The 25,185-nt window shown below is 52.7% G+C and overlaps 2 protein-coding genes across 12 annotated transcripts in view; both read left to right on the top strand.

Annotated features, from left to right (window-relative positions):
- The first annotated feature begins 236 nt into the window (after positions 1-236).
- Positions 237-9,879, top strand: PELI3 (pellino E3 ubiquitin protein ligase family member 3). Of its 4 annotated transcripts, XM_054570564.1 has the most exons (8): positions 237-356; positions 1,496-1,648; positions 2,188-2,259; positions 4,549-4,678; positions 5,275-5,376; positions 6,162-6,356; positions 6,668-6,856; positions 8,233-9,879. In XM_054570564.1, the coding sequence occupies exons 2-8, from the start codon at positions 1,497-1,499 to the stop codon at positions 8,800-8,802; spliced, it is 1,410 nt and encodes a 469-aa protein (XP_054426539.1). In that variant the 5' UTR covers positions 237-356; position 1,496; the 3' UTR covers positions 8,803-9,879. The 4 variants fall into 4 exon arrangements, with proteins under 4 accessions (XP_054426539.1, XP_054426541.1, XP_054426542.1 ...); XM_054570566.1 differs by lacking the exon at positions 2,188-2,259; XM_054570567.1 differs by lacking the exon at positions 6,668-6,856.
- A 2,561-nt stretch (positions 9,880-12,440) lies between these two features.
- DPP3 (dipeptidyl peptidase 3) overlaps positions 12,441-25,185 on the top strand; it is a 28,259-nt gene continuing 15,514 nt past the window's right edge. The window contains exons 1-8 of one of the 8 annotated variants that reach the window (XM_054570825.1): positions 12,448-12,483; positions 12,587-12,706; positions 13,065-13,189; positions 13,630-13,907; positions 21,225-21,314; positions 21,871-22,008; positions 22,598-22,672; positions 23,228-23,321. In XM_054570825.1, coding sequence (XP_054426800.1) covers positions 13,638-13,907; positions 21,225-21,314; positions 21,871-22,008; positions 22,598-22,672; positions 23,228-23,321 — 667 coding nt within the window. In that variant the 5' untranslated portion in view covers positions 12,448-12,483; positions 12,587-12,706; positions 13,065-13,189; positions 13,630-13,637. The other 7 variants (XM_054570827.1, XM_054570826.1, XM_054570822.1 and 4 more) reach the window with 7 other exon arrangements.

Genomic DNA, 25,185 nt, shown 5'->3' with positions numbered 1-25,185 from the left:
CTTTCTGAGACAGCGGTGGGTGGGGCTTCCAGTGTCGAGGGCGGAGTCGGTATAAGGGCGTGGTCTTCCCAGAGGGGCGGAGCTCAGACCATTAGGGTTAAGCTTCGCCGCAAGGGGGTGGAGTCTAGTGTGGGGCGGGGCTCCCCTGGAGGCGGGGCCAGAGGGGCGGGGCAGCGGGACAGAGGGTGGAGCGTGGAGGTTAGTGCTCGTCCCCCCTCCCTCAGCCCCGGGTGTCCCCGTGACGAGGCAACGCGGAGCCGCCGCGGGCCGGGCCCATCCCGCCGCAGCGGCTCCGGGGCCGAGCAGGGGCGAGGCGCGGAGGGAGCAGCGCCGAGCGGATCGCGGAGCGCGGCCAGGTGAGGCCGCCGGGGCGGACGGGGCGGGGGCTGCGTCGGGCGGGCCCTGGCGGGCGCGGGGGGCGTGTTTGCGTGTTTGGGGGTGGCAAGGGGAGTGGGCTCGAGGGCGGGCGCCAGAGGCTTGTTTGGGCGCTAACGCCTGCTGTTGAAGAGCCAGGGTGGGCTTTGCACCCGTCCTGGCACTGCTCGCGGGGCTTGGGCTGTGCGGGACTGTGCGTGCACGCGCGTGTTTGTGTCGAGGGGCCGCCGGGTGTGTATCTGCGTATGCGCTGGGCCGTCATTGTGCCTGCCCCGGGCGCGGGGCGCGGGCCTGCCCTAGCGCAGCCCCTCTTGCGCGGGGATTTCCAAACAGGCTTCCTGCGGAGATGGGTTATACTGCAGCCGGAGCTGGAGGGGGGAGCACCGCCCCAACAGGCCTCCAGAGACCCGGGCAGCCCGGGGACTGCAGACAGACACCTGAGGGAGGAAAGGGGCGCGCACCCGGGAGGGGCCCAGAGGCCTGCCTGCAGGACAGGGGCAAGAAGCGGAGACTGAGGCAGATGGATAGGAAGGTGGAGGTGGCCAGACAAGGGGAGATGGGGGAGAAGGTGGGAAGAAAGATGAGGAAAAAGACAGAGGCGGGGAGGGCGGAGAGTCATTGAGAATAGAGACAGAGGCCAGACCTGCAAAAAGGGGCAGAAAGATTAAGGACAGACAAATTCCAAGAACCTGACAAAAGGGTTACTTAGAGGTCCTGTGGCTGACAGCTAAACCCAGGAACTGAGTCTAAGATAAGGAGTAAGGGCCTCCAACTCCTAGGGTGCCCCTCTTCCAAGAACATCCCAGACTGGGGTCGCGGCCAAAAAGAAGCCTCTGGCCACCCCAAGTTGGTTCATTCCTCTGGCCCCACCAAATTGTCTGACCCTCCTGTGTGGCTTCTCCCTCTTGGTTCCATCCCACCTATCAACTTCCTTCCCTGGTATCCCAGCAACCCAGGGCAGTTTAGGAGAGGCAGAGGTGAAGTGGTTGCCATAGCAACAAAGGCGGTGAAAGGTCATTCTGGCCTTAGCCTAGGTGGCCCTGCAGCAGGCCAGAGCCAGCACTGAGGAGGGTTGGGATGGGAGGCTGCAAAATCCTTTTCCCTCTCCCATTTTGCCCAGAATGGTGCTGGAAGGAAACCCTGAAGTGGGGTCCCCCCGAACCTCAGACCTCCAGCACCCTGGGAACCAGGGCTCTTGCGTCCTCTCTTCTCCTGGTGAAGATGCACAGCCAGGCGAGGAACCCATCAAGTATGGTGAACTCATCGTCCTGGGGTGAGCATCCCTAGTCCAGGTGGGGTGGGGCACCAGGCACCCCGCAGGGCAACCAGACCAAGGCCCCCAGTTCTCTCTGCCTTCTTCTGCTCTTTGTCCCTCCTTACCTTCCCAGCTGAGAGACAGAATTAACCAAACCCTCCTTGATTCATACTTGTTATTTTTATCTTCCTATTTTTCATAAATTACCGAGAGAACTCTTAATTGCCCACTTAAGTGTCTGATCAGAAAACAGTAACACCACGGCCTTTCATAAAGCACCTAGTGTGTGTGTGTGGTTTGAGATTAAGAACTCTGGTTCTCCATCAAAATTGCTTGGTTCAAATCCTGCCTCTGCCAGTTGTTTAACTTCCCTGTGCCTCCGTTTTCCCCTTTTACAAATGGGGATGATGATGATACCTCAGAGGGTTTTTGGAAGGAATGAACAAGGTGATTTCTGTAAACACATAGAACAGTGCCTGGCACGTATCAAGCGTTCTGGGAGGCAGGACTGTGCCAAGCCCTTTCATGGACATTATTTCATTTCAATCTTCACAAAGATGCTGTGAGGAAGGAGGTGAGGAAACCGAGGCTCAGAGAGGGGAAGTGACTGGTCCAAGGGCACACAGCTGGTAAGTGGCAGGGCTGGGATTTGGACCCAGGTCTTTCTTACTGTAGGTCTAGCGCACTTTCCCTAAGCCACAGCTGACCCTCATGCTGCAGATGAGCACACTGAGGCTGGCTGAGAGGAAGCACTGTGAGTTGGTGGCCGGGTAGACCTCGTCCCTTCCTTGTCTCTGCCTGACGGGATCCCTGCGACGCCCACTTCGCACTTCCCCCAGGCACAGATCCCTCTTCTGGCCCCATCCATCGCTCCTTTTGACCTTTCCCTCTGCCGTCTGCCCGGAAGGAAATATCTGATAGGCTATGTTGTCATTATGATGATTTTGTAGAAATAATAATGGCTGCTGCTTGTTGACATGTCCCGGCCAGCATGGCACAGTTGGTTGGAGCTTCATCCCATGGACAGGAAGGTCATGGGTTCCATTCCCAGTCAGGGCACATACCCAGGTTGTGGTCTGATCCCCTGTTGGGGCGCACACAAGAAGGCAATGAGTGTTTCTCCCTCCCTCTCTCTCTCTCCCCCTCCTTCTCTCTCCCTCTCTCTCTTTCTCCTTCTCTAAAAACAATGAAAAAATGTCCTCAGGTGAGGATAAAAAAGTAATAATAATAATAATAATAATAATAGCTAACATTTATCCAGGTTTTGATATATATATATATATATATATATATATATATATATGCCGCACTCTATGCCAACCATTTTTAAATGCTTTATCTCATTTAGTTCTCACAATGAATCCATGAGATAGGTCCTGGTAGGTTAGCCCCATTCTATGGAGGTCACCTAAGAAATGGACAAGCATGATTTCGGCCAGGCCCGTGTCCTGAACTGCCCCACCCCCACGCGTGGAAAGAACTTACAAGAGCAAGAGTGATGTCTCTCTAAGAGTTGTTTGCATAAGAATAGCAGCTGCTTGGTGTCCCAAAGGCAGAGCTGGCTTTGCAGCTGAGAGTGAGGCCACTGATGGGGGACAGTGAAGGCCCAAGGGCCAGCTGGTGGTTCTCTGCAGAGCCGTGAAGCCCACACTGTCCGTACATCAGAGCCACCTGGAGAGCTCACTGAAAGTGCCCAGTGACAGACCCATCCCAAAGCTGCAGAATCAGAACGTCCACGGGAGGGGCCAGCGAATCTGTGTTTTGACCAGCTCACCAAAAGATTCTGATTCAAGTGTTCCCCGGCTGTATTTGGCAGCTCTTCACCCTGTCAGATCTTCCGTCGCTCTGCACTGCTTATAGAATAAAGTCAGACTTCTCAGCCTGGTTTCCAGGGCCGTTCCACCCACCTCATCTTCTCCTATTGCACTTTACCACCTGAGTCAGCCTTCCCTGATCTCAGACTCTGCCAGCCTCGGGGCTGTGCTCAGGGTGAGCCCTCCCTCTTAAAATGGCTTCTGCAAGAGAGGCTGGGGTCGGGCAGACCCGAGTTCAAATCTAGACTTTCTAACTTACTAGCCTGGGACCTCAGGCAAGTCATTTTACCTCCCTGAGCCTCAATTTTCCTCATTCGTAAAGTGGGAAGAAAGACACTGGCCCGGCAGGACGTTGCACAGATTCCGTTAGGTAACTGATAATGCGAAGTACGGGGCGCAACGGGAGGCTCCGGTGCGTGACAGCGATCAAGCCTGGGACTCTCCCCACCTTTGCCTTGCACCCCATTCCCTCTGGACAAGAGCTGGAAAGGAAGGTAGAATTTCAATGCAAATGGATATGTGGAGGTTGTGGCGTTGTGGGTTTATTATTTTTTTTTCTGTCATTCTGGTTTCCAGTAGTACTTGTGATGTAATAAATGGCAATTTGCTAAAGGTGACTCCTTTCCAGTTCTTCAAGGCCCAGTATGGGTGTTCCCTCTCCTAGAAACCTGATCTGGGGGCCAGAATTCCCTTCTCCTGCCTCTAGGCCTGTAGTGCACTTGTCTTGTTCCCGGGTCATGGCAGGTGACACCTGGTTTCCTTGAAAAGCTGAGGACCTCCTTCCCCTACCAGGAGGCACAGAACTGACCTGTGGTACATCGCTTACATCACCCCAGCGCCCAGCACCTGGCTGGGCATAGCTCAGGGGTTCAGGAAACTCTGATTAATTGAACAAAAGTCCTTTTGAAGAGGTTCTGACCCCAGCCTGCTTCCTAAAGGCACCGATTTGATATGTAGTAGGGTCTTCTGTTTTGGGGTGGTTCTAAGGGCTTGCTTATCAAGGTAGGATCTGCCCAGAAGTTGGCAGTTCCTTCTAGTCTTTCAAGGCCTCACGTTCTCTCTCTGTCCCTTCAACCTTTTCTTCTTAACTGCCCATATCCACAGCTACAATGGATGTCTGTCAAACGGGGACAAGGGCCGCCGGCGAAGTCGCCTGGCACTGAGCCGCCGGCCACATGCCAACGGAGTGAAGCCAGACGTCATGCACCATATCTCCACGCCACTCGTCTCCAAGGCAAGCAGCCCAGCCCAGCACCTGGCCGCTGGCCCTGCCCTCCCTGCCCAAGCCCCGCTGGAGCCGGGGAGCCCACTGTGTCTATGCTCACTGCCTCTTGGGCTGCCAGAGACGTGGCGCTGATGGAGAGCCTTTGCAGTGTGCACAGTCCTTTGCAGTTTGCAAAACATTTCCTTGGCCACCAGACCCCATCCATTGGATGGAAATGATCAGCATCATGTTAGAGGCAGTCAGGACTCAGAGAGGGGATGTGACAGTCACACAGCAATGACAAAGAAAAAGCCTTTGGGTTAGAATTGGAGCTCTGCTATTTCCAGCTCTGCGACTTTAGGCCAGTTTCTTCTCCTCTCTGAGCTGCATGCAGTTCCTTCAGCTGCAAAATGCAGATGAGAACCACGCCTCCTTGCTGGGGTGGCTGAAGGGAGCAAATGAGGTAACACGTACAGAGTGCCGGCTGCACCGACATCCTCCACAAAGGGGGGAGCCATCCTTCCCCGGGAGTGGCTGCTGGCCTCGGGCTCCAGCTTCTAGGTCAAAGGCTCACACTTCTCATGGCCACACGCTCTGGGAAGTAACTTCCCCTTTCTCCCCACCAGGCACTGAGTAACCGGGGCCAGCACAGCATCTCGTACACACTGTCCCGGAGCCATTCGGTCATAGTTGAGTACACACATGACAGTGACACAGACATGTTCCAGGTATGCTTGGGTCCCTCCACAGGCCCCCTGGCCACCCGGCTCAATGCTCAGCTCCGCAGGCCTTCCAGGGTGCGACTGGAGGACTAAAGCCGTGGGGAAGGTGCTTCGGGGCCCGCAGTGCAGCCGACCACTTCACATGAGGAAGCAGCACATCCCAGCGGGGGCTGTTGGCTTCCCGGAGTCGTGCAGCAAGTAGCAGCTGTATCAGGATTCAAACCCCAGGCAGGGCTCCCCAGCTGTGGGAGGGCATGCAGTGTAGGGGTGCAGAGGGCGGTGTGAGAGTCGCACCTCCAGGGTTCAGACTGCAGCTCCATTGCTTACTCGCTGGGTGACCTTGGGCAAGAGTCACCTAACCTCTCTAGGCCTTGGTTATCTCATTGCTCTGGTGGGGCCCCGAGTAGTACCTACACATGGAATTGCTGGGAAGCTTAACTGAGATATTGAGCATAAAATGCATAGCATGGTGCCTGACAGACAGTAAACACTAAAAATTCACTCTTTGCTGCTGATATGTGACCACTCCCAGACCTCGGGTATCACCCTTTCCCTGTTCAATCAGCAGATCTACTAGTTTTTATTGAGTGGGGTCCTCCCCAGACCTTTGGGGAAGATGAAGAAGAAGCCCGGACCTTGGCCTTTGGACTTGGAGCCACCCGGGTGCTTGGGATGGTGCTGCCCCCTTGTTTGGTGACTGCACACAGAGCAGCTGCCAGGAACCCTGGGGTAGGAACCGTGGGACTGACCTGTAACACAGCACCCCGTGCCTGCCCTCCCCCTCCTCACAGATCGGCCGCTCCACAGAGAACATGATTGACTTTGTGGTAACAGACACATCCCCTGGAGGAGGGGCGGCTGAAGGCCCCTCCGCCCAGAGCACCATCTCCCGCTATGCCTGCCGCATCCTGTGCGACCGCCGGCCACCCTACACTGCCCGCATCTATGCCGCTGGCTTCGATGCCTCCAGCAACATCTTCCTTGGAGTGAGTGAGCCCCCAGGCAGGGACCCGCGCTTCATCCGAGAGTGAGCTGAGGGGTAGGCCGGGGAAGGGCAACATGGCGGGGGACGGACCAGCCCACAGTAATCATAACTGACCTATGCAGGGATTTGCACCCCACTTAACAAGTGAGCGAGGTGAGGTTCAGAGAGGTCAGATGATGCCCAAGGTCCGCAGTGCCAATTTTAGCCCTCTCTGGGCCACCTCTGACCTCGAGGGTAGAGGGGCAGCACCCCTGGCTCATGACCAGCTGGGGGCCCCTTGGCAGTGTGGTCTGATCCCACATGTGGTCCCAGGAGCGGGCAGCCAAATGGCGGACCCCCGACGGCCTGATGGACGGCTTAACCACCAATGGGGTCCTGGTGATGCACCCTGCGGGCGGCTTCTCCGAGGACTCGGCGCCAGGCGTCTGGCGAGAGATCTCCGTCTGTGGGAACGTCTATACTCTGAGGGACAGCCGCTCAGCACAGCAGCGGGGGAAGCTGGTAGGCGGTCTGCGCCATCCCTTCCTCCCCACCCAGTTCTCCTTCCCAGGACCCCTACATATGCCCGCCCCCCTGCATAAGCCAGGAGATGATCTCCAGCCCTCCTTCACCAGGGTGCCCCAACAGGCTCCATCTGGGGGCACGTGCCACTTGCTGCATGGAGGGGACCAGACTAGTGTCCCCAAGTATCATCCCTGTTGGAGGCCCATGGGGTAATAGGAAGCAGAGCACCCACAAACACACCATGCAGCACTAAATGGCGTACGGGATGCTGGCAGCCTAAAAAAAATCACACCCTCTTATGAGGGTGACACTTGGCCTATGTGTGAGCAGCTTACAGCCTAAAGCGTTGGCAGTTTGTAAAGTGTCTGTCACATTCAGACGGGCTTCGCTTTATTATCCCCTCCCAGTGGGAAAGCGTCCATGGAGTAGTTCCGACACAGGTGACAGTGAATGCTCCACAGGTGACAGTGAATGGTACAGATCAGAGAACTAATGTTAGGAGCTGGGAGAGGGTCCTAGAGAGAGGTAGGGGCTTGCTTAAAGTCGTGTGGCCAAGTCCCTCAAATGGGCAACGCAGAGCCCTTTCTGGGTATGAATGTGTTAGGCAAGCAGACGCAAAACTGCAAGGAAAACATGGCTTGTCTTTCCAGAGCATCAATTCTACTGGGAGATTTGGGGAAATATTATTTTAAAAAATTATCCCCACGAATGTTTCACTAAGCGTACAGGACTAGTGTACACTAAGTTCCAGGTACGTTCCAAATTTACTTTGATTGACTCATGAGAAGCATTGGCTACAGGAAAGTGGAATCCATCTGGAGGATAAGGGAGTGAAGACGCAGAGGCTGAGGCGCTGGGGACACAGATTTAATAAGCAGCGGGGCTGGAATTCACCTGCAGGCCGTCTAGCTCTGGAGTTCGTGCTTCAGCCACAGCCCTGGGGGACAGCTGCTTTGGCCTCAGTCCCCAGTGTTTCAGATAGAGGTTCCTGCCCTGCCATTAGGGAAGAGCCTAGGAAAACATTTTAGAGAAACTTCATTTAAGTCCAGACCTCCTGATTTGACAGGTGAGGTGACCAAGGCCCACACTCTTCTGAGAGTGAGGGACCCTGTGTGCCTGGGAGCACCTGCCTGCCCTCCCACGTGGCTTCTTGGTCCTCCCCGCTCCTCGGCCCCAGCCCTCCCCTTTTTTGGCCTAGTCCCCAGTCCTGCCCCAGCCATGCCCCCCTCTGCCCCAGCCTGCCCTGAGGGTCCAGGGCTCCCTCTTCAGGGACGTTCAGTGGAATGGATGGGTGGCTAGGCTGGAGAGGTGGTGCCTGATAGGAGGGGCTTAGGGGCCTCTTGGGCAATAAGTCCTTTCTGTTCCCCTGGCAGGTGGAAAATGAGTCCAACGTGCTGCAGGACGGCTCCCTCATCGACCTGTGTGGGGCCACGCTGCTGTGGCGCACGCCAGCAGGGCTGCTGCGGGCACCGACGCTGAAGCAGCTGGAGGCCCAGCGGCAGGAGGCGAACGCAGCGCGGCCCCAGTGCCCAGTGGGCCTCAGCACTCTGGCCTTCCCCAGTCCCGCCCGTGGCCGCACAGCACCTGACAAGCAGCAGCCCTGGGTCTACGTTCGTTGCGGCCATGTCCACGGCTACCATGGCTGGGGCTGTCGGCGAGAGCGGGGCCCCCAGGAGCGCGAGTGTCCTCTCTGCCGTCTTGTGGGGCCCTACGTGCCCCTGTGGCTGGGCCAGGAGGCCGGCCTCTGCCTGGACCCCGGGCCGCCCAGCCATGCCTTTGCACCCTGCGGCCACGTCTGCTCGGAGAAGACTGCCCGCTACTGGGCCCAGACACCGCTGCCTCACGGCACCCACGCTTTCCACGCCGCCTGCCCCTTCTGTGGGGCCTGGCTCACCGGCGAGCATGGCTGCGTCCGCCTCATTTTCCAGGGGCCATTGGACTAGGCTCCCCAGGGCCCCCTGCTGCTGCACCCGCCTGCCCACCCAGGTCCCCCACCTCCTGCAGCCTAGAGGGAGCTCTGCATGTGGGACTCTACCTTCTGGCATGTAGCCACGCCAGATGGACGCATTGGATGGGCTGTGCCCCTCCCCTTTTAACTCTGGCCCCTAAAGGTGTCTGCGAGACCCCTACCCCAGTCAGAATGATGGGGTCCTCAGCACCAGCTCTGTCCTGGCCTGACGGAGGGGAGCCCAGCCCCATGCTCTGGACTTTCCTGGGGTGTCTCACATCATGCCGCTGACACTGTGCCCCTGGGGGAGTGAAGGAGCCCTGGGCCCCTGACCCCTAGTTTAGGCTGGCTGCGCCCTGAGCCTGCCGACCCAGTTTCAGATATTCACCCTGCTGCTGCCCTGAGGTCCTCTATAAACCTTGCTGCTCAGCTGCCCTCGCCAATCCCACATGTCCCGCATGTGTGCAGTGCCTCCAGCCCCTGAGTCAGTTACAGGTGGGTGGCAGGCTGGGACCAGCATCCGCTTATACCCTCTGTGGGCTGGACTCCATGCCAAGCGGGCGCTGGGGACACGAAAACAATCAGCCCCGGTTCCCTGCCTGGTAGAGTTCACAGCCTAGTGGACGACAGACCAAATTACCAAATGACAGTATGACTTCCTGTGTGCCAGGATCAGAGACATTGCCAGGGGCTGCGGTGCGGGTCTCACTGGTAGGTGGGAAAATGAGGAAGGGTTCAGGGGGGAGGCAGCACGGGAGCTCAGCTTCGGTGAAATCCCCCACGGGAAGGGGAGGGCGCTGCGGGCAGAAGGGAGAGGCGGAGCACGGGCTCCGAGGTAAGTAAGCAGGGAACCGAGTGGGGTTCCGGTGGCTGGAGCAGGGGCGGCAGGAGGGCAGGAAGGCGGCTGGGGCAAGGGGCTGGGGCTGTGCTGGCAGAGAAGATGCTGGATGGAGGCTTCGGAACCTCATTTGTGGACAGTCAGGAGCCGAGCGGGAAGAGAGGACTCGCAATTCCAGAACTTTGGCTGTGATACAAGGGCTACCATTCCTGAACGCCCACTATGTGCCCCACACTGTGCTAATGATAATAATAACTATGTTCATTGAGCACTCACTAGACACTGAGCTCTGCTTCTCGGAGGTTTGGTTATTTAATCCTCATAGGAACCCAGGGAGGGAGGTGTTACTGTTTCTGCTTATGGGGAGATTAAAGCACATGCTCCGAGTCCCACTGCTAGAAATCGGCCAAGGCAGATTCGCATCCACAGCTACCTGCTGGCCTCTTCATTACATTGTGCTGCTTTCCTTGGAGCTGGCTTGGTGGGCTCTGGTTGCCATGTAGGCCAAGTCTGACCTGGCTCCTTATGCATCTTGACAAAGTGTCATCTCCCCCTGAGAGCCCAGGCAAGCTCAGGGTGCTGCCCGGGTTGCCCCCAGACCACTCCTGGGAAAAGTGAGCTAGGAAGACAGGTAAACAGAGGTTCTGAAAATATAAAAACCTGAAGAAGAGCCTCTGAATACAAGCCTGACCTGGGCATCATCCCCAGTGGAAGATGACTGCCTTAGGGGGTACGGATTCCTAGGGGGGGACCTGCCCCAGGACACACAGCTGGTCGGGGCCACAGAGACCAGGCCTGGGGCTATTGAGAGGACAGAGGGCACCCGTGAGTGGTGGGAGGGGGATATGGTCAGTCGATTCCAGAGCATCACACCGCCACTATGGGGGAGCTTGGCTGGGGGTTCTGGGGTGGGTATGGGGCATAGCAACCCCAACACACATACACAGAGAGAACTAGGAATCCACCTCTTCCTGGTGTTTTTTGTTTTTTTCCCTTCTGACCCAGTTGGGAACCAGATGGGAACATTCTGGTCCCATTTCTAGCACGGAACCTCAGACTCTGGAACAGCGATGAGCAAAGGGCACAGGCACAACCCCAGGGAGAACTCAGAAGTGGTGGTGGAGGGGGTCAGACAGCCCTGCTCCTGGCCCAGCTCTGCCCCTTTGCAGCTCTTGGAGTCTCCATTTCCTCAGCTGTTAAATGGAATAAAAGTTCCATCACCAGGTGGTTATGAATTTGGAGGGCACCTGTAACACAGAAGGTACTTAATGTTACTCCCTCACCTAGCCCTTCTTCATTCCCACGGGAAGAGACAAGGCTGGGACAGTCGTGAGTCCAGTGAGGGGACTGCTCCGTGTGTGTGTGCTGGAGCAGATGTGGCAGGAAGTCTGAGGAAGGCTGAATCCCAGTTCAGGGACAGCTGAGAACATGCTAGGTGGCCTTAGGAAGGTCGATGAACAAATTAACCTTGGTTTCCCCATCTGTACAATAGGTAAAATGATGGTGTCTTACTCAGGGTTTTTGCAAAAATAAAACGAGACCTCCCATGTCCAGCTGCTAGTATAGGAACTCAGGAAGGCTCGGATGAGCTGTGAACATAAAAACGCAGCCTGGCTGGGGCTCCGAGGAGTAGGGCGATCTGTCACAGGCCTGAGCTGCCCACTGGTGGCAGGGGACAGCACTGCCTCCTTTACCGGTGCACGTTTCAATTTCACCGAAGTCAGGGAAGATTTTATACTCAAAGACAGTGAAAACTGAGGCATAAGAAAGAAGAGGGGTGACATTTCCAAGGACATAGACCAATTTATTGAGCTCCTCCTCTAATGATAATTGCCATCAGAGCGAACAGTAAGACGCACTGTTGGGCCAAAGCAGAGCTTGGGTGCCTTTGTAAATGAGCGTTTGGCACTCATGGTGACAGATGTTGCTTTGGGGCTAAATACAGGTGAGGCAAAAGCTGGCAAGGAGGGGGTGTGAATTTCAGGCACCCCTCTCTGCACAACATTACTCCTCCCGTGAGACTGTCCAGAAATGCAAGGGTGCATTTCAAGTCAGGGTCTGCCCCGGGCAGCGTTTCTGGGTTGCAGAGGTCTTTCTCATCCATCAGGCGCCTAGCAAGCACTGAGAAATTGCCAGGCACCGCACCCTTTGTGCTGAAAATTGAGGCTCGGAGATGTCTGGCAGCTGTTGCCACTCACTCTCCAGGCCCACGGTGGGTGGGTCGGTGGTGGTGTAGGCACTGGTGGGACCATCTCAGCTCTGGCGGCCACCTGTTCATCTGTAGCCTGGATTCCGGGCAAGGAGGTCTCCAAAGGATCTCCACCCACTGGTCGTCAAATCTAATGAAGAAGGGGGAGCCACTTCAACTCCCATTGTGCAGATTCCCACCTGCAAAACTGAGATCTGGGACTGGGAAAAACCCCAAAAAGGAGCAGGGGTCGGGGCTGTGGTGAGGGGGAGGGGAAAGGGAAATTCCTGGTGCTCCGACTGTGACACCCATGCCGCCCCGCCCGGACTAAGGGGATCTTGTCAGCCGGGTCTGCAAGCGCTAGGCCGCGGCCAAGCCCTCCACGGAGGCTCCCGCTTCCGCGCGAGCACTGCCTGCGGACAAAAGGCCAAGGCCGCAGGGGCCAACCTCAGAGCGACCCCGTAGCGCCAGGAGGCGGGGAGCGGGAGGGTCGGCGGGGCTCGCCCCTGAGCTTCTATTGGCTGAAGCTGGCGCCCATCTGGGCCCCGAGGCCCAGCAATTGGCCGGCGGGGGCGGAGTTAGTGGAGCCCCTAATGAATGGGGGGAGCCGGAAGCAGGAAGTGAGTTTGCGATCGGAGCAGCTGTTGCAGGTGAGGCTCGGCGCCCGGGTTTCGGGTCACCATGTGTCATCCTCGGGGGACAGGGCGACTCTGGACCGCGTGCAAGATCATTTCCTTTCTTCTTCCCATCCAGTACCCCTTCTAAAGTCATCGCGGCCCCGAGTTTGAGGAACGCTCCGGGCAGCAAAGAGTTAACACCCCTTTCAGAACCCGGTGGTGGTGTTTTTGGGGCGGAGCTTCGGAAGTGGTGAGGGTATGCTGGAAACCTGTTTACCAGTGTGGGAGGACCGGGTGGAAAATGCCCTGGGTCCCCACGGGCTGTGAGACGTTCCTAAGTTGCTTGGTCTCACCAAGCCTCAGCCTCCCTATCTGTAGAGTAAGTTTTCTTCCAGCCTTGAACTTCTGTGGCCCTGTAACTCCCCGGGCCGAACCCAGGGAGAGGGCAGGAGGATGCGGGGGCCGATTGAGAGTAGGACAAATCCTGGGCGCAGTGAGAGAAGAAAAGACCACAAGGAAAATCATTTATTGCACTAGGTACATTACGTTCGGTGTAACGTCTAATTTGCACACCCACGTGGTGAGGTTGGGGTTGTTACCACCTCCCTTTTCAGAGGCGGAAACTGAGGCGTAGAGTAGTGAAACAGTTGACTTGATTTGAGGAGTCTGGGGCTGAGCCAGGATTGCTATCTGAGTCTTCCAGCTGGGAGCCCGGGACTCTGTACTTGTGGACACAGTGGTGAGTGGAATTGAAGAACCTGCAGGAGAATTTTGAAGAGGAGGCTAGGAGGTCAGAAGGAGGGAAGAGCTAGAGAGGGACCTGGGCTGGGTATCTAAAAACGCAGATCTCTGTTTCTGACACTTCTCTTGTGTCATTAGGCAAAGCTCCTAGCCTCTCTGGGCCTCAGTTTCCCCATCTGTAAGGCTAGGTAGTTGGATTCAATCTTTAAAGTTGTGGGGTCACAGGCCAAATATGGCCCACCAATGTATTTTGTAATCTCCTAAGGTGAGTCAACTAAACTTCTCTGAGCCTCAGTTAGTATATCTGGTGAATGGGTACAATGGCATTTCCTTCCTTATGGGATTTGGGAGGATTAAATGAGATCAGGAGAGCACAGAGCCAGGTGTGCAGTTGATGTGGGGTAAACGATGTGCTGTGATGATGGTGCTGGTTCTCAGCAGGGCCCATGGCGGACACCCAGTACATCCTGCCCAATGACATCGGCGTGTCTAGCCTGGACTGCCGCGAAGCCTTCCGCCTGCTGTCACCCACAGAGCGCCTCTATGCCCATCACCTGTCCCGCGCCTCCTGGTACGGAGGCCTGGCTGTGCTGCTGCAGACCTCCCCGGAGGCCCCCTACATCTATGCCCTGCTCAGCCGCCTCTTCCGTGCCCAGGATCCCGACCAGCTGCGCCAGCACGCCCTGGCGGAGGGTCTTACCGAGGAGGAGTATCAGGTCAGTTCTTTCAGGCCAGCCTGCGTGTCTTAAATGGTTTGTGGATGTGAGGGACCAGGATGCAGGGGTACAAAAGTCTCTCTTTGGATTAGACCCAGCATTACCAATACGGAAACCTCCTTTTCTGGAGCTTTGTTCTTCTCATCTGCAAAATATGCATGAGAGTAGTCTGTGTGTCTTAAGAGTTGTGGTGACCTGACTCCCAAGATCAAGGGCGGCGGCTGTGACTATAACGAGGGCTGTGAGTAAAGGAAATAGCTGGAGATTCAGAAACGGTAGAGGAATGAGTGTGGGGTAGGAACCCGGAGGACTGTCTGGACCAGGTCTTCCTTTCCCTTGTTTTGTGTTCCTGGGCAAAACAGTCCTCCTGTCCCCTGTTTTTTGTTTGTGGGTCTGTCGGCCGAGTAATACAGGAGTGCATTCTTGATGTATTGCAGCAGTGCAGAAAGACACAAAACAACACGCGGGGGCCGCTCACTTCCGGCGGTAACCGCCGAGGGCCGGGGGTGAGGGGGTGCGGGGGGGTGGACAGCCCTTCAATCCTCCGTTGGCATCGCTGTATCACAGACTTCCATGCGCACGTGTGTACATGTGTCCGTTCCTTGTTTTCTCTTGATGTAAGTGAGATTATTTTCTCCATGTTCTTCTGAGACCTGCTTTTTTCACTGAACACCATGTCTTGGGAAGCTTCCATGGGGCACATATAACTGCACCTCATTCTTTTTTTATTGGCTGCCAAGCGTTCCACAGCAGTGTGCACTGGAGTCAGTACAACCTTTTCTTTATGCTGGATATTTCATGGTCCCCAGTTCTTATGAATAATACCACCAGGAGCTTACTTGTGTGCATGTGTGAGTAGGATTGGTTTCTAGAAGCGTGGTTACTGGTCAAAGGCTCCCTACATTTACCATTGGTTGATGCTGTTAAGTCATCTTCTGAAAAACTTTACCAAGAACGTATGAGACTTTGCCTGTTTTTTGCCATGTAAAATAAAGGGATCGGAATGCTTATCTCTGAGCCAAGGCCCAGGCTGTTTCTTCTATCTTTTTTGAACTCTGTAAATCACATCCCATCTCTTGACCTTGATTTATTCATTAAAAGACCTAAAAGCTGGGGAAGTGCTTATAAATGGGAAAGTGCTACCCTAAGTATTATTATTTTTAGTGGGATTCCTTTGTAAATAGCAGAAACCCATCTCAAATTGGCTTAAATGGAAAAGAAGATCATGACCTCTAGTTTCTGGCCTGGCATGTAAGGAGCTTAAGAAGTCACCGGGCTGTCCTAATAACATAACAAGTCAAAAGCTGAAAAAGTTCTTAGACCTTGAGAGAAGTAAGGTCACAGGGCAAACTGTTGTCTTCCAAATTGGAGGGAGACAGGCAGGTATAGAGAATTACAACTTATCAGGCGGAAAATTCGTGAGCAGAACGGAAACCATGCTGGGATAGACAAAGCTGAGCTGTGATTAACGACTTGCTACAGGCTCCGTGTAGAGGACTCCACAGGGACGCCCTCATAGCGGGGGCCACACATTTCTGGGGATTTTGCCTCCAGGAGCTTGACCTGATTCTCCTGATGATTTTTAGAGGTAAAGCCCCTTGTGCTTCCGACAAGAGGAGGAGAGAAGGAAACATTTTTTAAATGTGCTAGAACATTCTGTTTTTAACATGGCCTTCCCTCAGGAGACACTTTTTAACCAGAACCTTATGCTGGGTCTTCATCAGAATAGCACTGATCTTGGGGAAGGGAAATACCTAACTCCGGCCCACTCTAGCCATCCCATCCCAGCTGCAGGGAAGACAGGGACATGGGACTGAGAGGCCAGTGTGAAGCTCTCGGTCCAGAGGCAGATTCACTGAAAGACTGAGACCTGATTGTGGGACAGTGGAACACTTCCCCTGCCCCCACATGTTACTACCACATTGCTGAAGGCCTATTTATAGCAGTTCCTCTCAGCCAGTACTTCTTGTCTGGCTATCAAGAAAAAAATTACAAAATATACTAATGGCAATAAACATGGTTTGAAAAGACAAGAGCAAACATCAGAACCAGACTCAGATACAGCAGGAATGTTGGACTTGCAGACCAGGAGTTAACATGTTAAGGGCTCTTAAAGTGATGAAGTAGACAATGTGAAAAGATAGAAGGGCAACGTAAGAAGAGATGGATATTCTAAGAAAGAACCTAAAAACGCTAGAATTCAAAAACACTGTAACAGAAATGAATGCCTTTGAGGGGCTTTTTAGGAGACTGAACTCAGCTGAGGAAAGAGTCTCTGAGTTTGAGGATATTTCAATAGAAACCTCCAGAATTGAAAAGGAAAGAGCAAAAAGGTAGGAAAGAACAGAACAAAGTATCCCGGAACAGCGGGACAACTCTGAGAGGTGTAACATTTGTATAACGAGAATATCAGAAGGAGAAGATAGAAAGGAACAGAAAAAAAATCCCAATCAGTAATGACTAAGAAATATGTTGCCAGTAGGCCTGTTTTGCAGGAAATGTTAGAAGTTCTTTAGAGAGAAGGAAGTGCTATAGGTCAGGAATTCACATCATCTTTGGAGATGCAGGAAGAGCATTGGAGAGGGAATAAGTGAAGGTAAAATAAAAGCTTATTTTTCTGATTCTTAAATGATCTAAGAGATAGCAGTTTGTTCAAAATAAATAACAACAATGTGTTCAATTATATATGTATATAAATAAAACTTCTGTATGGTGCGAATAAATGAGATAAATGAGCAATGACACAGGGGAGGGGAGGCAGGAATTAGGAATTTTTTTGTTATAAGGTACTTCCACTACCCATGATATAGCATGGTGTTGTTTGAAAGTGAACTTGGTTTTGTTGTAAATGTGTATTGCAAACTCTAGAGCCACAATTAAAAAAGTAAAAAAGGAAATATAGCTGGTATGCTAAGAAAGGAGAGAAAATGGAATATAAAAGACTTAGTTAGAAATCACAAAAGGCAGAAAAAAGAATGGAAGGCAAAAACAGGAACAAAGGACAAACACAACCTATAGAAGACAATGACAAACATGGTAGGTATTAGTCTAACTGTACTAGTGATCACTGAATGTCAGTGGTTTGAATGTACCAAATAGAGACATTGTCGGAGTGGATCAAAAAAACAGACCCAACTCTATGTTATCTGCAGGAGACCCACTTTAAATATAGAGACACATGCAGATTAAAAGGGATGGAGAAATAGATGTCATACTAACACTAATCAAAAGAAAGTGGGTAGCTCTATTAATTTTGGAAAAAACAAACTTAAGAGCCTAAGAAGTTATCAGGGATAAAGAGTGGCATTACAAAATTATGAAAGGGTCAGTTCTCCAAGAAGACATAATGGCCTTCAATGTGTTGTATGTGTCTGACAAGAGAGTATCAAAATAAGTGAAATAGAACTGCAAGGAGAAATGATGAATCCACTATTACAGTTAGGGATATTAACACCCCTCTGTCAGAAATAGATGTAGCAGATATAATCAGTAAGGACGGAGCTGAACTCAACATCTCCATTTGTCAACTGAATATGAAAGACTGTCTCATCCAACATCAGAGTACACATTCTTCTCAAACTCACATGGGACATTCATCACGATAAACTGCACTCGAGGCCATAAAGTGAATTTCTTCTTTTATACCAGCAATGAACCTGTAAAATTTCAAATTAAAAACAATACCATTTACAATAGAAAAAAAGAGAATACTTGTAAATTCAACAAAATATGCACAGCCCATATGAGAAAACTATAAAATTGATGAAACATATCAAGAACTAAATAAGTGGAGAGATATTCTATGTTCATGGATAAGAACACTCAGTATTGTTCAAGATATCATTTCTTTCCTACTTGATTTATAGCAATTCCAGTCAAAATCCCAGCGAGTTATTTTGTGGTATCAACAAACTGAAACTAAAGTTTATATGGAGAGGCAAAAGACCTTGAAGAGCCAACACATTAGTGAAGGAGAAGAATAAAGCTGGAGGATTGGTACTACTCGACTTCAAGACTCATTTTTCTGTCTGCTGCATATGTCTATTTTTTTCTTTTCTTTTTAAAAGATTTTATTTATTTACTTTTAGAGAGAGGGGAAGAGAGGGAGAAGGAGAGAGTGAAATATCAATGTGTGAAAGATTCGGTTGCCTCTGGCTCACAACCAAGGCATGTGCCCTGACTGGGAATTGAACCTGCAGCCTCTCAGTTCCCAGGTCAGCACTCAGTCCACTGAGCCACACCAGCCAGGGTTGTCTATTTCTGGTAGAGGGTGTTAATATCTCTCTAATGGTGGATTCATCTATTTCTCCTTGACGTTTTATCAGTTTGGCATCACATATTTTGATGCCCTCTTGTCAGGCAAAAGAATAGCTAAATAGATCAATGGAATAGAATAGAGAGACCAGAAATAGACCCCCATAATATAATCAACTGATCTTTGACAAAGGAGCAAACACAATACAATGGAGAAAAAAAATAGTCTTTTAGCCAGATGATACTGGAACAACTGGACATCCCTATGCAACAACAACAACAAAAAAAATGAATCTAGACACAGATTTTACAATCTTCACAAAAATTAAATCAAAATGGATCATAGACTTAAATGTTAAGTGAAAAACTATAAAACTGAAAGATAACAAGAAAGAATTCTAGATGAACTTGGGTTTGGAGATGACTTTAGGTACACAACAAAGTATATATGATCCATGAAAGAAGTAATTGATAAACTTGGATTCATTAAAATTAAAAATTTCTGCTCTGTGGAAGACACTTTCAAGAGAATGAAAAGACAAGCTACAGACTGGGAAATATATTTGCAAAAGATATATTTGATAAAGCACTGTTATCCAAAATATTTAAAAAATCGGCCAAAGACCTTAATAGATACTTCACCAAAGAAGATATACAGATGGCAAATAAGCATATGAAAAGATGTTCCACATCATATGTCATTAGGCAATTACAAATTAAAAAAATAATGAGATACCTCCACACATTCATTAGACTGGCCAAAATCCAAAACATTGACACCGCCAAATGTTAGCAAGAAGGTGGAACAACAGGAACTCTCATTCATTGCTGATGAGAATGCAAAATGGTACAACTACTGTGGAAGAGAGTTTGGCAGCTTCTCACAAAACTAAATATACTCTTGACATATGAGGTCTGTTTGGAAAAACTCCAGTCACTGTTAATATAACGAGAATGGTTTGTAACGTGGCAGCCAAGGAGAGTGGACTGGAATGCACGTGTGACTTCATGCATTCCAGAATGCTTCGTGGAATGCACCAAGTCGAACAATGGCGACTTCATTGTAGCAGTGAGTGGAGGCGGTAGACACAGTTCAGTGAGCACGTGTGGCCATTGCATTCAAAATGAGTGAGTTGAGCAACAAATCTGCATTGAATTCTGTGTCAAGCTTGGACATTCCTCCATGGAAGCTATTTGGATGATTCAGAAGGCGACAGCTGGGGGCAGCTGGTGATTGGCAGCTTCATCACGATAACACACCTGCTCATGCATCACATCTCGTGTAGAGCTTTTTGGCAAAACGTCAAATCACCCAGATGACTCAGCCCCACTACTGCCCAGATCTGGTGCCCTGCAACTTTTGGCTTTTCCCAAAGCTAAAATCACCTTTGTAAAGGAGAAGATTTCAGACTGTCAGTGAGATTCAGGAAAGTATGATGGGGCAGCTAATAACAATTGGGAGAACTGAGTGAGGACCCCAGGTGTCCACTTTGAAGAGGACTAAGGTATCATTGTCCTATGTACAATGTTTCTTGTATCTTGTATCTTCTTCAATAAATGTCTCTATTTTTCATATTACCTGGCTAGATACCTTCTGGACAGGCCTCATATAATCCAACAATCATGCTCCTTGGTATTTACCAAGGGAAAAATTTAAAAGGAGGTGAAAACTTATGTCCACACAAAAGCCAGTGCATGAATGTTTTAGCAGCTATATTCATAGTTGCCAAAACATGGAATCAACCAACCGTGGTTCATCCAGACAATGGAATGTTATTCAGTGCTACAGGGGAATGAGCTGTCAAGCCATGAAAAAATGTGGAGCAAGTTAAAAGGCCATGTACTGTCTGATTCCACCTATATGCTCTTCTGGCAAAGGCAAAACTATGGGGACAGTTAGATCAGTGGATGCCACGCATTGTGGGGAAGGAGGGTGGGCACAGAAGACTTTCAGGGCAGTAAAACTACTCTGTATGATACAGAGTAACGTATCTATCATACATAATGGATGTTTGTCACACATCTGCCCAAACCCACAGAATGCACAACACCAAGAGTGAACCCTAATGCAAACCACGGTCTCTGGGTGATAGTGATGTGTCAGTATAGGCTCATCAATTGGAACAAATGTGCCCCTCTAGTGGGGGATGTTGGTAGTGGGGAAGACTACATGTGTTGGGGAAGGGGATACACGGCAAATCTCTGTACTTGCTGTTTAAAATTTCTGTGAAACTAAAACTGCTCTAAAAAAAAAAGGAGTCTTTTTTTTTTTTTTTTTAAGAGTTACTGGCTCACATCACTGAGCAGTGCAGGGCTAGGGGAGGCTTCAGGCATGGCTCGATTCAGAGGCTCAGAGAGAGCATTGCGACGCGGTCTTCAGCTCTCAGCGTTGCATCCCCCCCTCGCTCCAGCAGGGGAGCTCCAGGGATCCCCCGCTTGATGACCCCTGGTGTGAAACAGGCTCTTTGCACCTGGGAAATCGCCTGGGTTGGGAGGGCTCTTACTGGTCAGCTAGAGTGTATGCCCACCTCTGTGGTGGAAGAAGGGACACCCTCCTCCTCCCCCCACCCCCCACCTTCCAAAGGAAGATGTGAGGCTTTGTTGCTGGAGGAAGGGAGGCTAGATCTGAGGCCAGCAAAAGCCACGGAGTAGGTGACCAGTCCCCCTCCAGCCCTAACGTTTGATGCTTCTGGTGCCAGCTGCCTGCCAGGTTGGGAGCAGAAGACACCAGCCCTTCTGCACAAGGAAGGGGTTTAAACTGGGCCTTAAAGTTCCTATCGATGGCCACAGGTGGCTCAGAGGGTGCCAGGCGGAGTGGGAACAAAGGTGGGCGAGTGCTTGGACATGTTTGCGTGCCACTGAGACCAGTTTGGGCGTGTGAAGATCGGCCTGTGAAAGTATGCAGGGGCCAGACGGGACCTGGGTCCTGCCCCCAGGTTTCCCAGCCTCGCCCACACTGGTTCTGCTGGGTGTTAGCATCTCAGGAAGGAGCCTCCCTGGGGCATGGGTCGGCGGGGGGGGCGGTGCTGTGCTTGAAGGTGTTTGATGCTCACCTCCCCCCAGGCATTCCTGGTCTATGCCGCCGGGGTCTACGCCAACATGGGCAACTACAAGTCCTTCGGTGATACCAAGTTTGTTCCCAACCTGCCCAAGGTGAGCTGAGCGAGGGCTGGGGAAGGTGGGGATTTCCGGGCCGGTGGAGGGGGAGTGGGGCCCTGAGCGGAGCCTTGACCCTGTCGCTGCCACGCTGTGCGGCCTGGGTCAGCCGGCCGGCCTCACTGGGTGCCGTGCCCTCCTGACTGCCAACCCATGGGCTGGGGAGGGGAGGATGTGCGAGCGCACTGGAAGCTGTCGGGGGCTGGCAGAAATGAAGCCTCCTGGTCATCAACTGGGGACAGTAGAGGGCCACGGGGAGCCCCTCCCTGGGACTGGGGGGCTCGGGCCATCTGGGGCCGAGGGAGCTGTTATACCAGGGCTCCCAGCCCTTACTGTGCACACGAACTGCCTGGCCATCTTGCAGAAATGCAGCTTCTGATTGAAAGGTCTGTGGCAGGGCCCGAGGTGCGACTTTTCTCAGGCAATGCCAATACTGCTGGCCCATCAATTGCCAAAAGGACTTAGATTGTGGGATAAGAGTTTGGGGGCCATGTGGAGGCTCCCGAGGCAGGTTTGAACCCTGTGGCCAGGCCAGTGTACCCTTCCCCTGCAGGAGAAGCTGGAACGTGTGATCCTGGGGAGCAAGGCTGCCCAGCAGCACCCAGAGGCGGTCAGGGGCCTCTGGCAGACCTGCGGGGAGCTCATGTTCTCTCTGGAGCCGAGGCTGCGCCACCTCGGGCTGGGGAAGGAGGTAAGGCTCCCAACCCCATGGGAGGGGAGGGCTTCCTCTGAGGCCACCTGGTAGGGAATGGAGAGAGGGGGCCTGATGGGGAGGCAGGAGGCTCTGCCTCACACTCTTGAGGCAGAGTTGCTCTCACCGAGGGCCTCAGTCTTACCATCTGTAAACTGGGAAGCAGGATGGATGGAATGCTTTCTGACATCCTGACATCCTGGGATGCCGTGCACAGAAGGAGGGAGGAAAGGAGAGGAGAGCCGAGAGCTGGAGGGAACTGCAGCAGGAAGGAAAGGGGGGGGCCCAGACTTCCTGCCCCCGGAGGCCACTCTTTCGGGGGCTCGGGAGCTCATGGGGCCAGCGATGTGTGTTGTTGAGCCAGCCTGGGAGGCCGGAGCAGAGCTGCAGGAGGCTGGAGATGAGCCTCTGTTGACTGTTTATTGTTTGTGTTACAATATTCCCCCCTGGGAAGAGGTGTGGGGAGACAGTGGGGAGGCTGCAGAGAAGAGGCGCAGGAGGCCTGGGGCTGGAGCGGAGTCCCCCATGCCCCGGCGGCCCCACCTGATGTCAGTGACTTCCTCCTTTCCATCCGCCCCCGTCCCCGCAGGGCATCACCACCTACTTCTCTGGGGACTGTACCATGGCAGATGCCAAACTGGCCCAAGACTTTCTGGACTCACAGGTTTGGGAAACTTGGGGTAGTGGTTTGATGGGGCCCCCTTGCCACTGGCACCTACTCCTTGGTCTCAGCTCGGGTCCTTGAGGTGAAGACTTGGGGATCATTGTCTGAGGGTCAGGCTGTCGCCAGTGAAGACACCCCCACCCCACCCCAGACCGAAGGGCCTTCTGACAGCCTCAGGACAGGTCGAGGCCACGTCAGAGACGCGGGGGAGTCACGTGTGCGGTTCACCTCCCAGCTCAGCCACTCAGCAGCTATGTGACCGGCTTCCTTGTCTGTGAAAGGGGGCCTGCCCTGCGGAGCACTGGGTTGGCTGAGGCTCTGCGGTGCCTGGCACAGCCAAATCGGCACTTAGTAAAAGCTCGTGCTCAGTGGACTGAACGTAGCAGTCCTGCCCTGGCTAGGACCCTCCCAGCCGACTCGGGCAGGTCACCCGGAGGCCCCAGCCTGTTTGGCTCTGTATCTTTTCTTCATGGTGTGACCTGCTTTCCCTCACCCTCCCCAACAGTCTTCTCTGGACTGAACCCTTCTCCAAACCTCTGCCTTGGTCTTTTCCAGAACCTCAGTGCCTATAACACACGGCTCTTCAAGGAGGTCGACCAGGATGGGAAGCCCCACTATGAGGTGCGCCTGGCTTCCGTGCTTGGCACAGGTGAGCTCCTTTCTATATAGCCTGTGTGTGGGGTGATGAAGTTACTAAACTCTACTTCCCAAGTATCTCTCAAAGCACCGTCAGGATAAAGCATAGACCCACCTTCTTAGGGCTTTGTGGCTCAGAACTCTTGGGTTACAAGTGAAGAAATCTATTTCAAGTTTGCCCAGACGAAAAAGGGGCTTTACTGACTTGGGTAATGAAGAAGCCGAGAGTAGGAGGGCTTCCGGCACAGCTGGATCCAGCTGCTCAGACGGCAGCCTCAGAAAGTTTCTCTCTCCATCTCTTGGCTGGGCTCTCTTTGACTTCATCCACAGCAGGCTGCCCTCATGCAGGGCCAGCTAGTCGCCGGTCTGGCCATTTTCTTTTCTAGCAGAAGTTTCTTCATAAGGTCTAGGAGTGGCTCTAGGTCCTCTATTTTGGGCCCCATATTTATCTGTGAACCAGTCCCGGTGGTCGAGGGCCGAGTCTCTGATTGGTTGGATCTGGTCCTGAGCCTACCTCGGAGCTCCTCCTACCACCTGAATGGAGGTGGTAGTGGAGTGGTGCGGGCTTCTCAAAGGAAAACTGGGGTCTGTTTCTGGGTGAGGGGGAAACGGATGCAACATGGGCAGAAACGCCCAGACCCCTGTGAGGACCTTTGCAGTCTGGTCCTCCTGTCCCTACCCACCTACAGCTTCCCAGCTCCTAGCCTCCCACCTAAACTCGGTGCCGCCAGCCATCTCAGCGGCTTCCGATTCCCTGAAAGCCCCTGTTCTCACATATCTCTCCAGGCCTCCATGCAGCCTGTTCCCCCTTCCTGCCTGGGACGTCCTCCCTCCTGCAGATTTTGCCTGATGACATCTGCTCATCCTTTAGCACATCCACGCTTGGACGTCAGCTTCCCCGTCTTCCCATGGCTAAGGCCGGCCCCTCTCCTTTCCCATCGACACTGCCAGTGATGTCCCAGTTAGTTTTCTGTTTCCTCTCCGTGCCTGCAGGCCCTGTGAGAGGGGGGACTGACACTGTGCTTCCTCCACCATTGTCTCCCCGGTGGCTACCCCTTGGTAGATACTCAGATACTTGGTATATGAATAAATGAAGATGGATAGGGAACTGCACTCCTGGTGGAGGGAACAGCATGAGCCAAAGCAGAGTGCTGGGAAAATTAGGAATTAGCAAGTAGTTCGATTTGACTAGAGAAAAGGATATTGGGGTTAAGGGAGTAGGAGTAGATCATACCAAAATGTAAGCTGGGCCTGAGCTTGTAGGGTGCAGCCTCTAGGACAATGGTTAAGAGTGTGGCTTTGGAGTCAGGCTGCCTGAGTGTATCAGGTATCTACTGCTGTGTAACAAACACCCCCCCCCCACACACACTCACCACCCCAGATGTAGTGATACAAATGACCTTTTCATGCTCAAGGACTCTGTGGGGCAGGAATTTGGATGGGGCATCACAGGAACAGCTTGCCTCTGGTTGGTGATGATTGCGCCTCAGCTGGGAAGACCTGGAGGCCGGGGGTGACTCAACAGCTGGGGACTGGAATCCTCTGCAGGTTTCCTTACTCACGCATCCAGCAGTAAATACTAGCTGTCCATTGGCTGGGATCCCTGCTGCGGCTGTCAACCAGAACGCCGCATATGGCTTCTTTGTGTTGCTCGCAGTGGCTGGGTACAAGAGTGAGCTCTCCAAGAGAGTGAGGAAAAACTATGTCTCCTTTTATGAACTAGACTCAGCAGTTACATCTGTCACTTTTGCTGTAGTCACAAGCCTCCCCACTTCAAGAGGAGGGGAGATATATATATATAAAACCTAGAAGTATATTTTATTGATCAGAGGCCACAAGCAAAATACGGCAGTGTATGAGTACCCCATTGCTCCTGT

The sequence above is a fragment of the Pteronotus mesoamericanus genome, unplaced genomic scaffold (assembly GCF_021234165.1).
Source record: "Pteronotus mesoamericanus isolate MK-2021 breed Mesoamerican mustached bat unplaced genomic scaffold, CSHL_Meso_final contig_214, whole genome shotgun sequence".
NCBI lineage: Eukaryota > Metazoa > Chordata > Mammalia > Chiroptera > Mormoopidae > Pteronotus > Pteronotus mesoamericanus.
The sequence above is the reverse complement of the archived record's forward strand: the minus strand, read 5'-3'. Positions and strand labels throughout refer to the sequence as shown.

What these genes read in the sequence shown, in the direction of transcription:
- PELI3 (XM_054570564.1), top strand. Translation starts at nt 1,497, where the DNA reads ATGGTGCTGGAAGGAAACCCTGAAGTGGGGTCCCCCCGAACCTCAGAC. An exon ending in GGTGAACTCATCGTCCTGGG is followed by an intron (nt 1,649 to 2,187) that starts GTGAGCATCCCT and finishes ATCTTCACAAAG; the next exon opens with ATGCTGTGAGGAAGGAGGTG. An exon ending in CACAGCAGCGGGGGAAGCTG is followed by an intron (nt 6,857 to 8,232) that starts GTAGGCGGTCTG and finishes TTCCCCTGGCAG; the next exon opens with GTGGAAAATGAGTCCAACGT.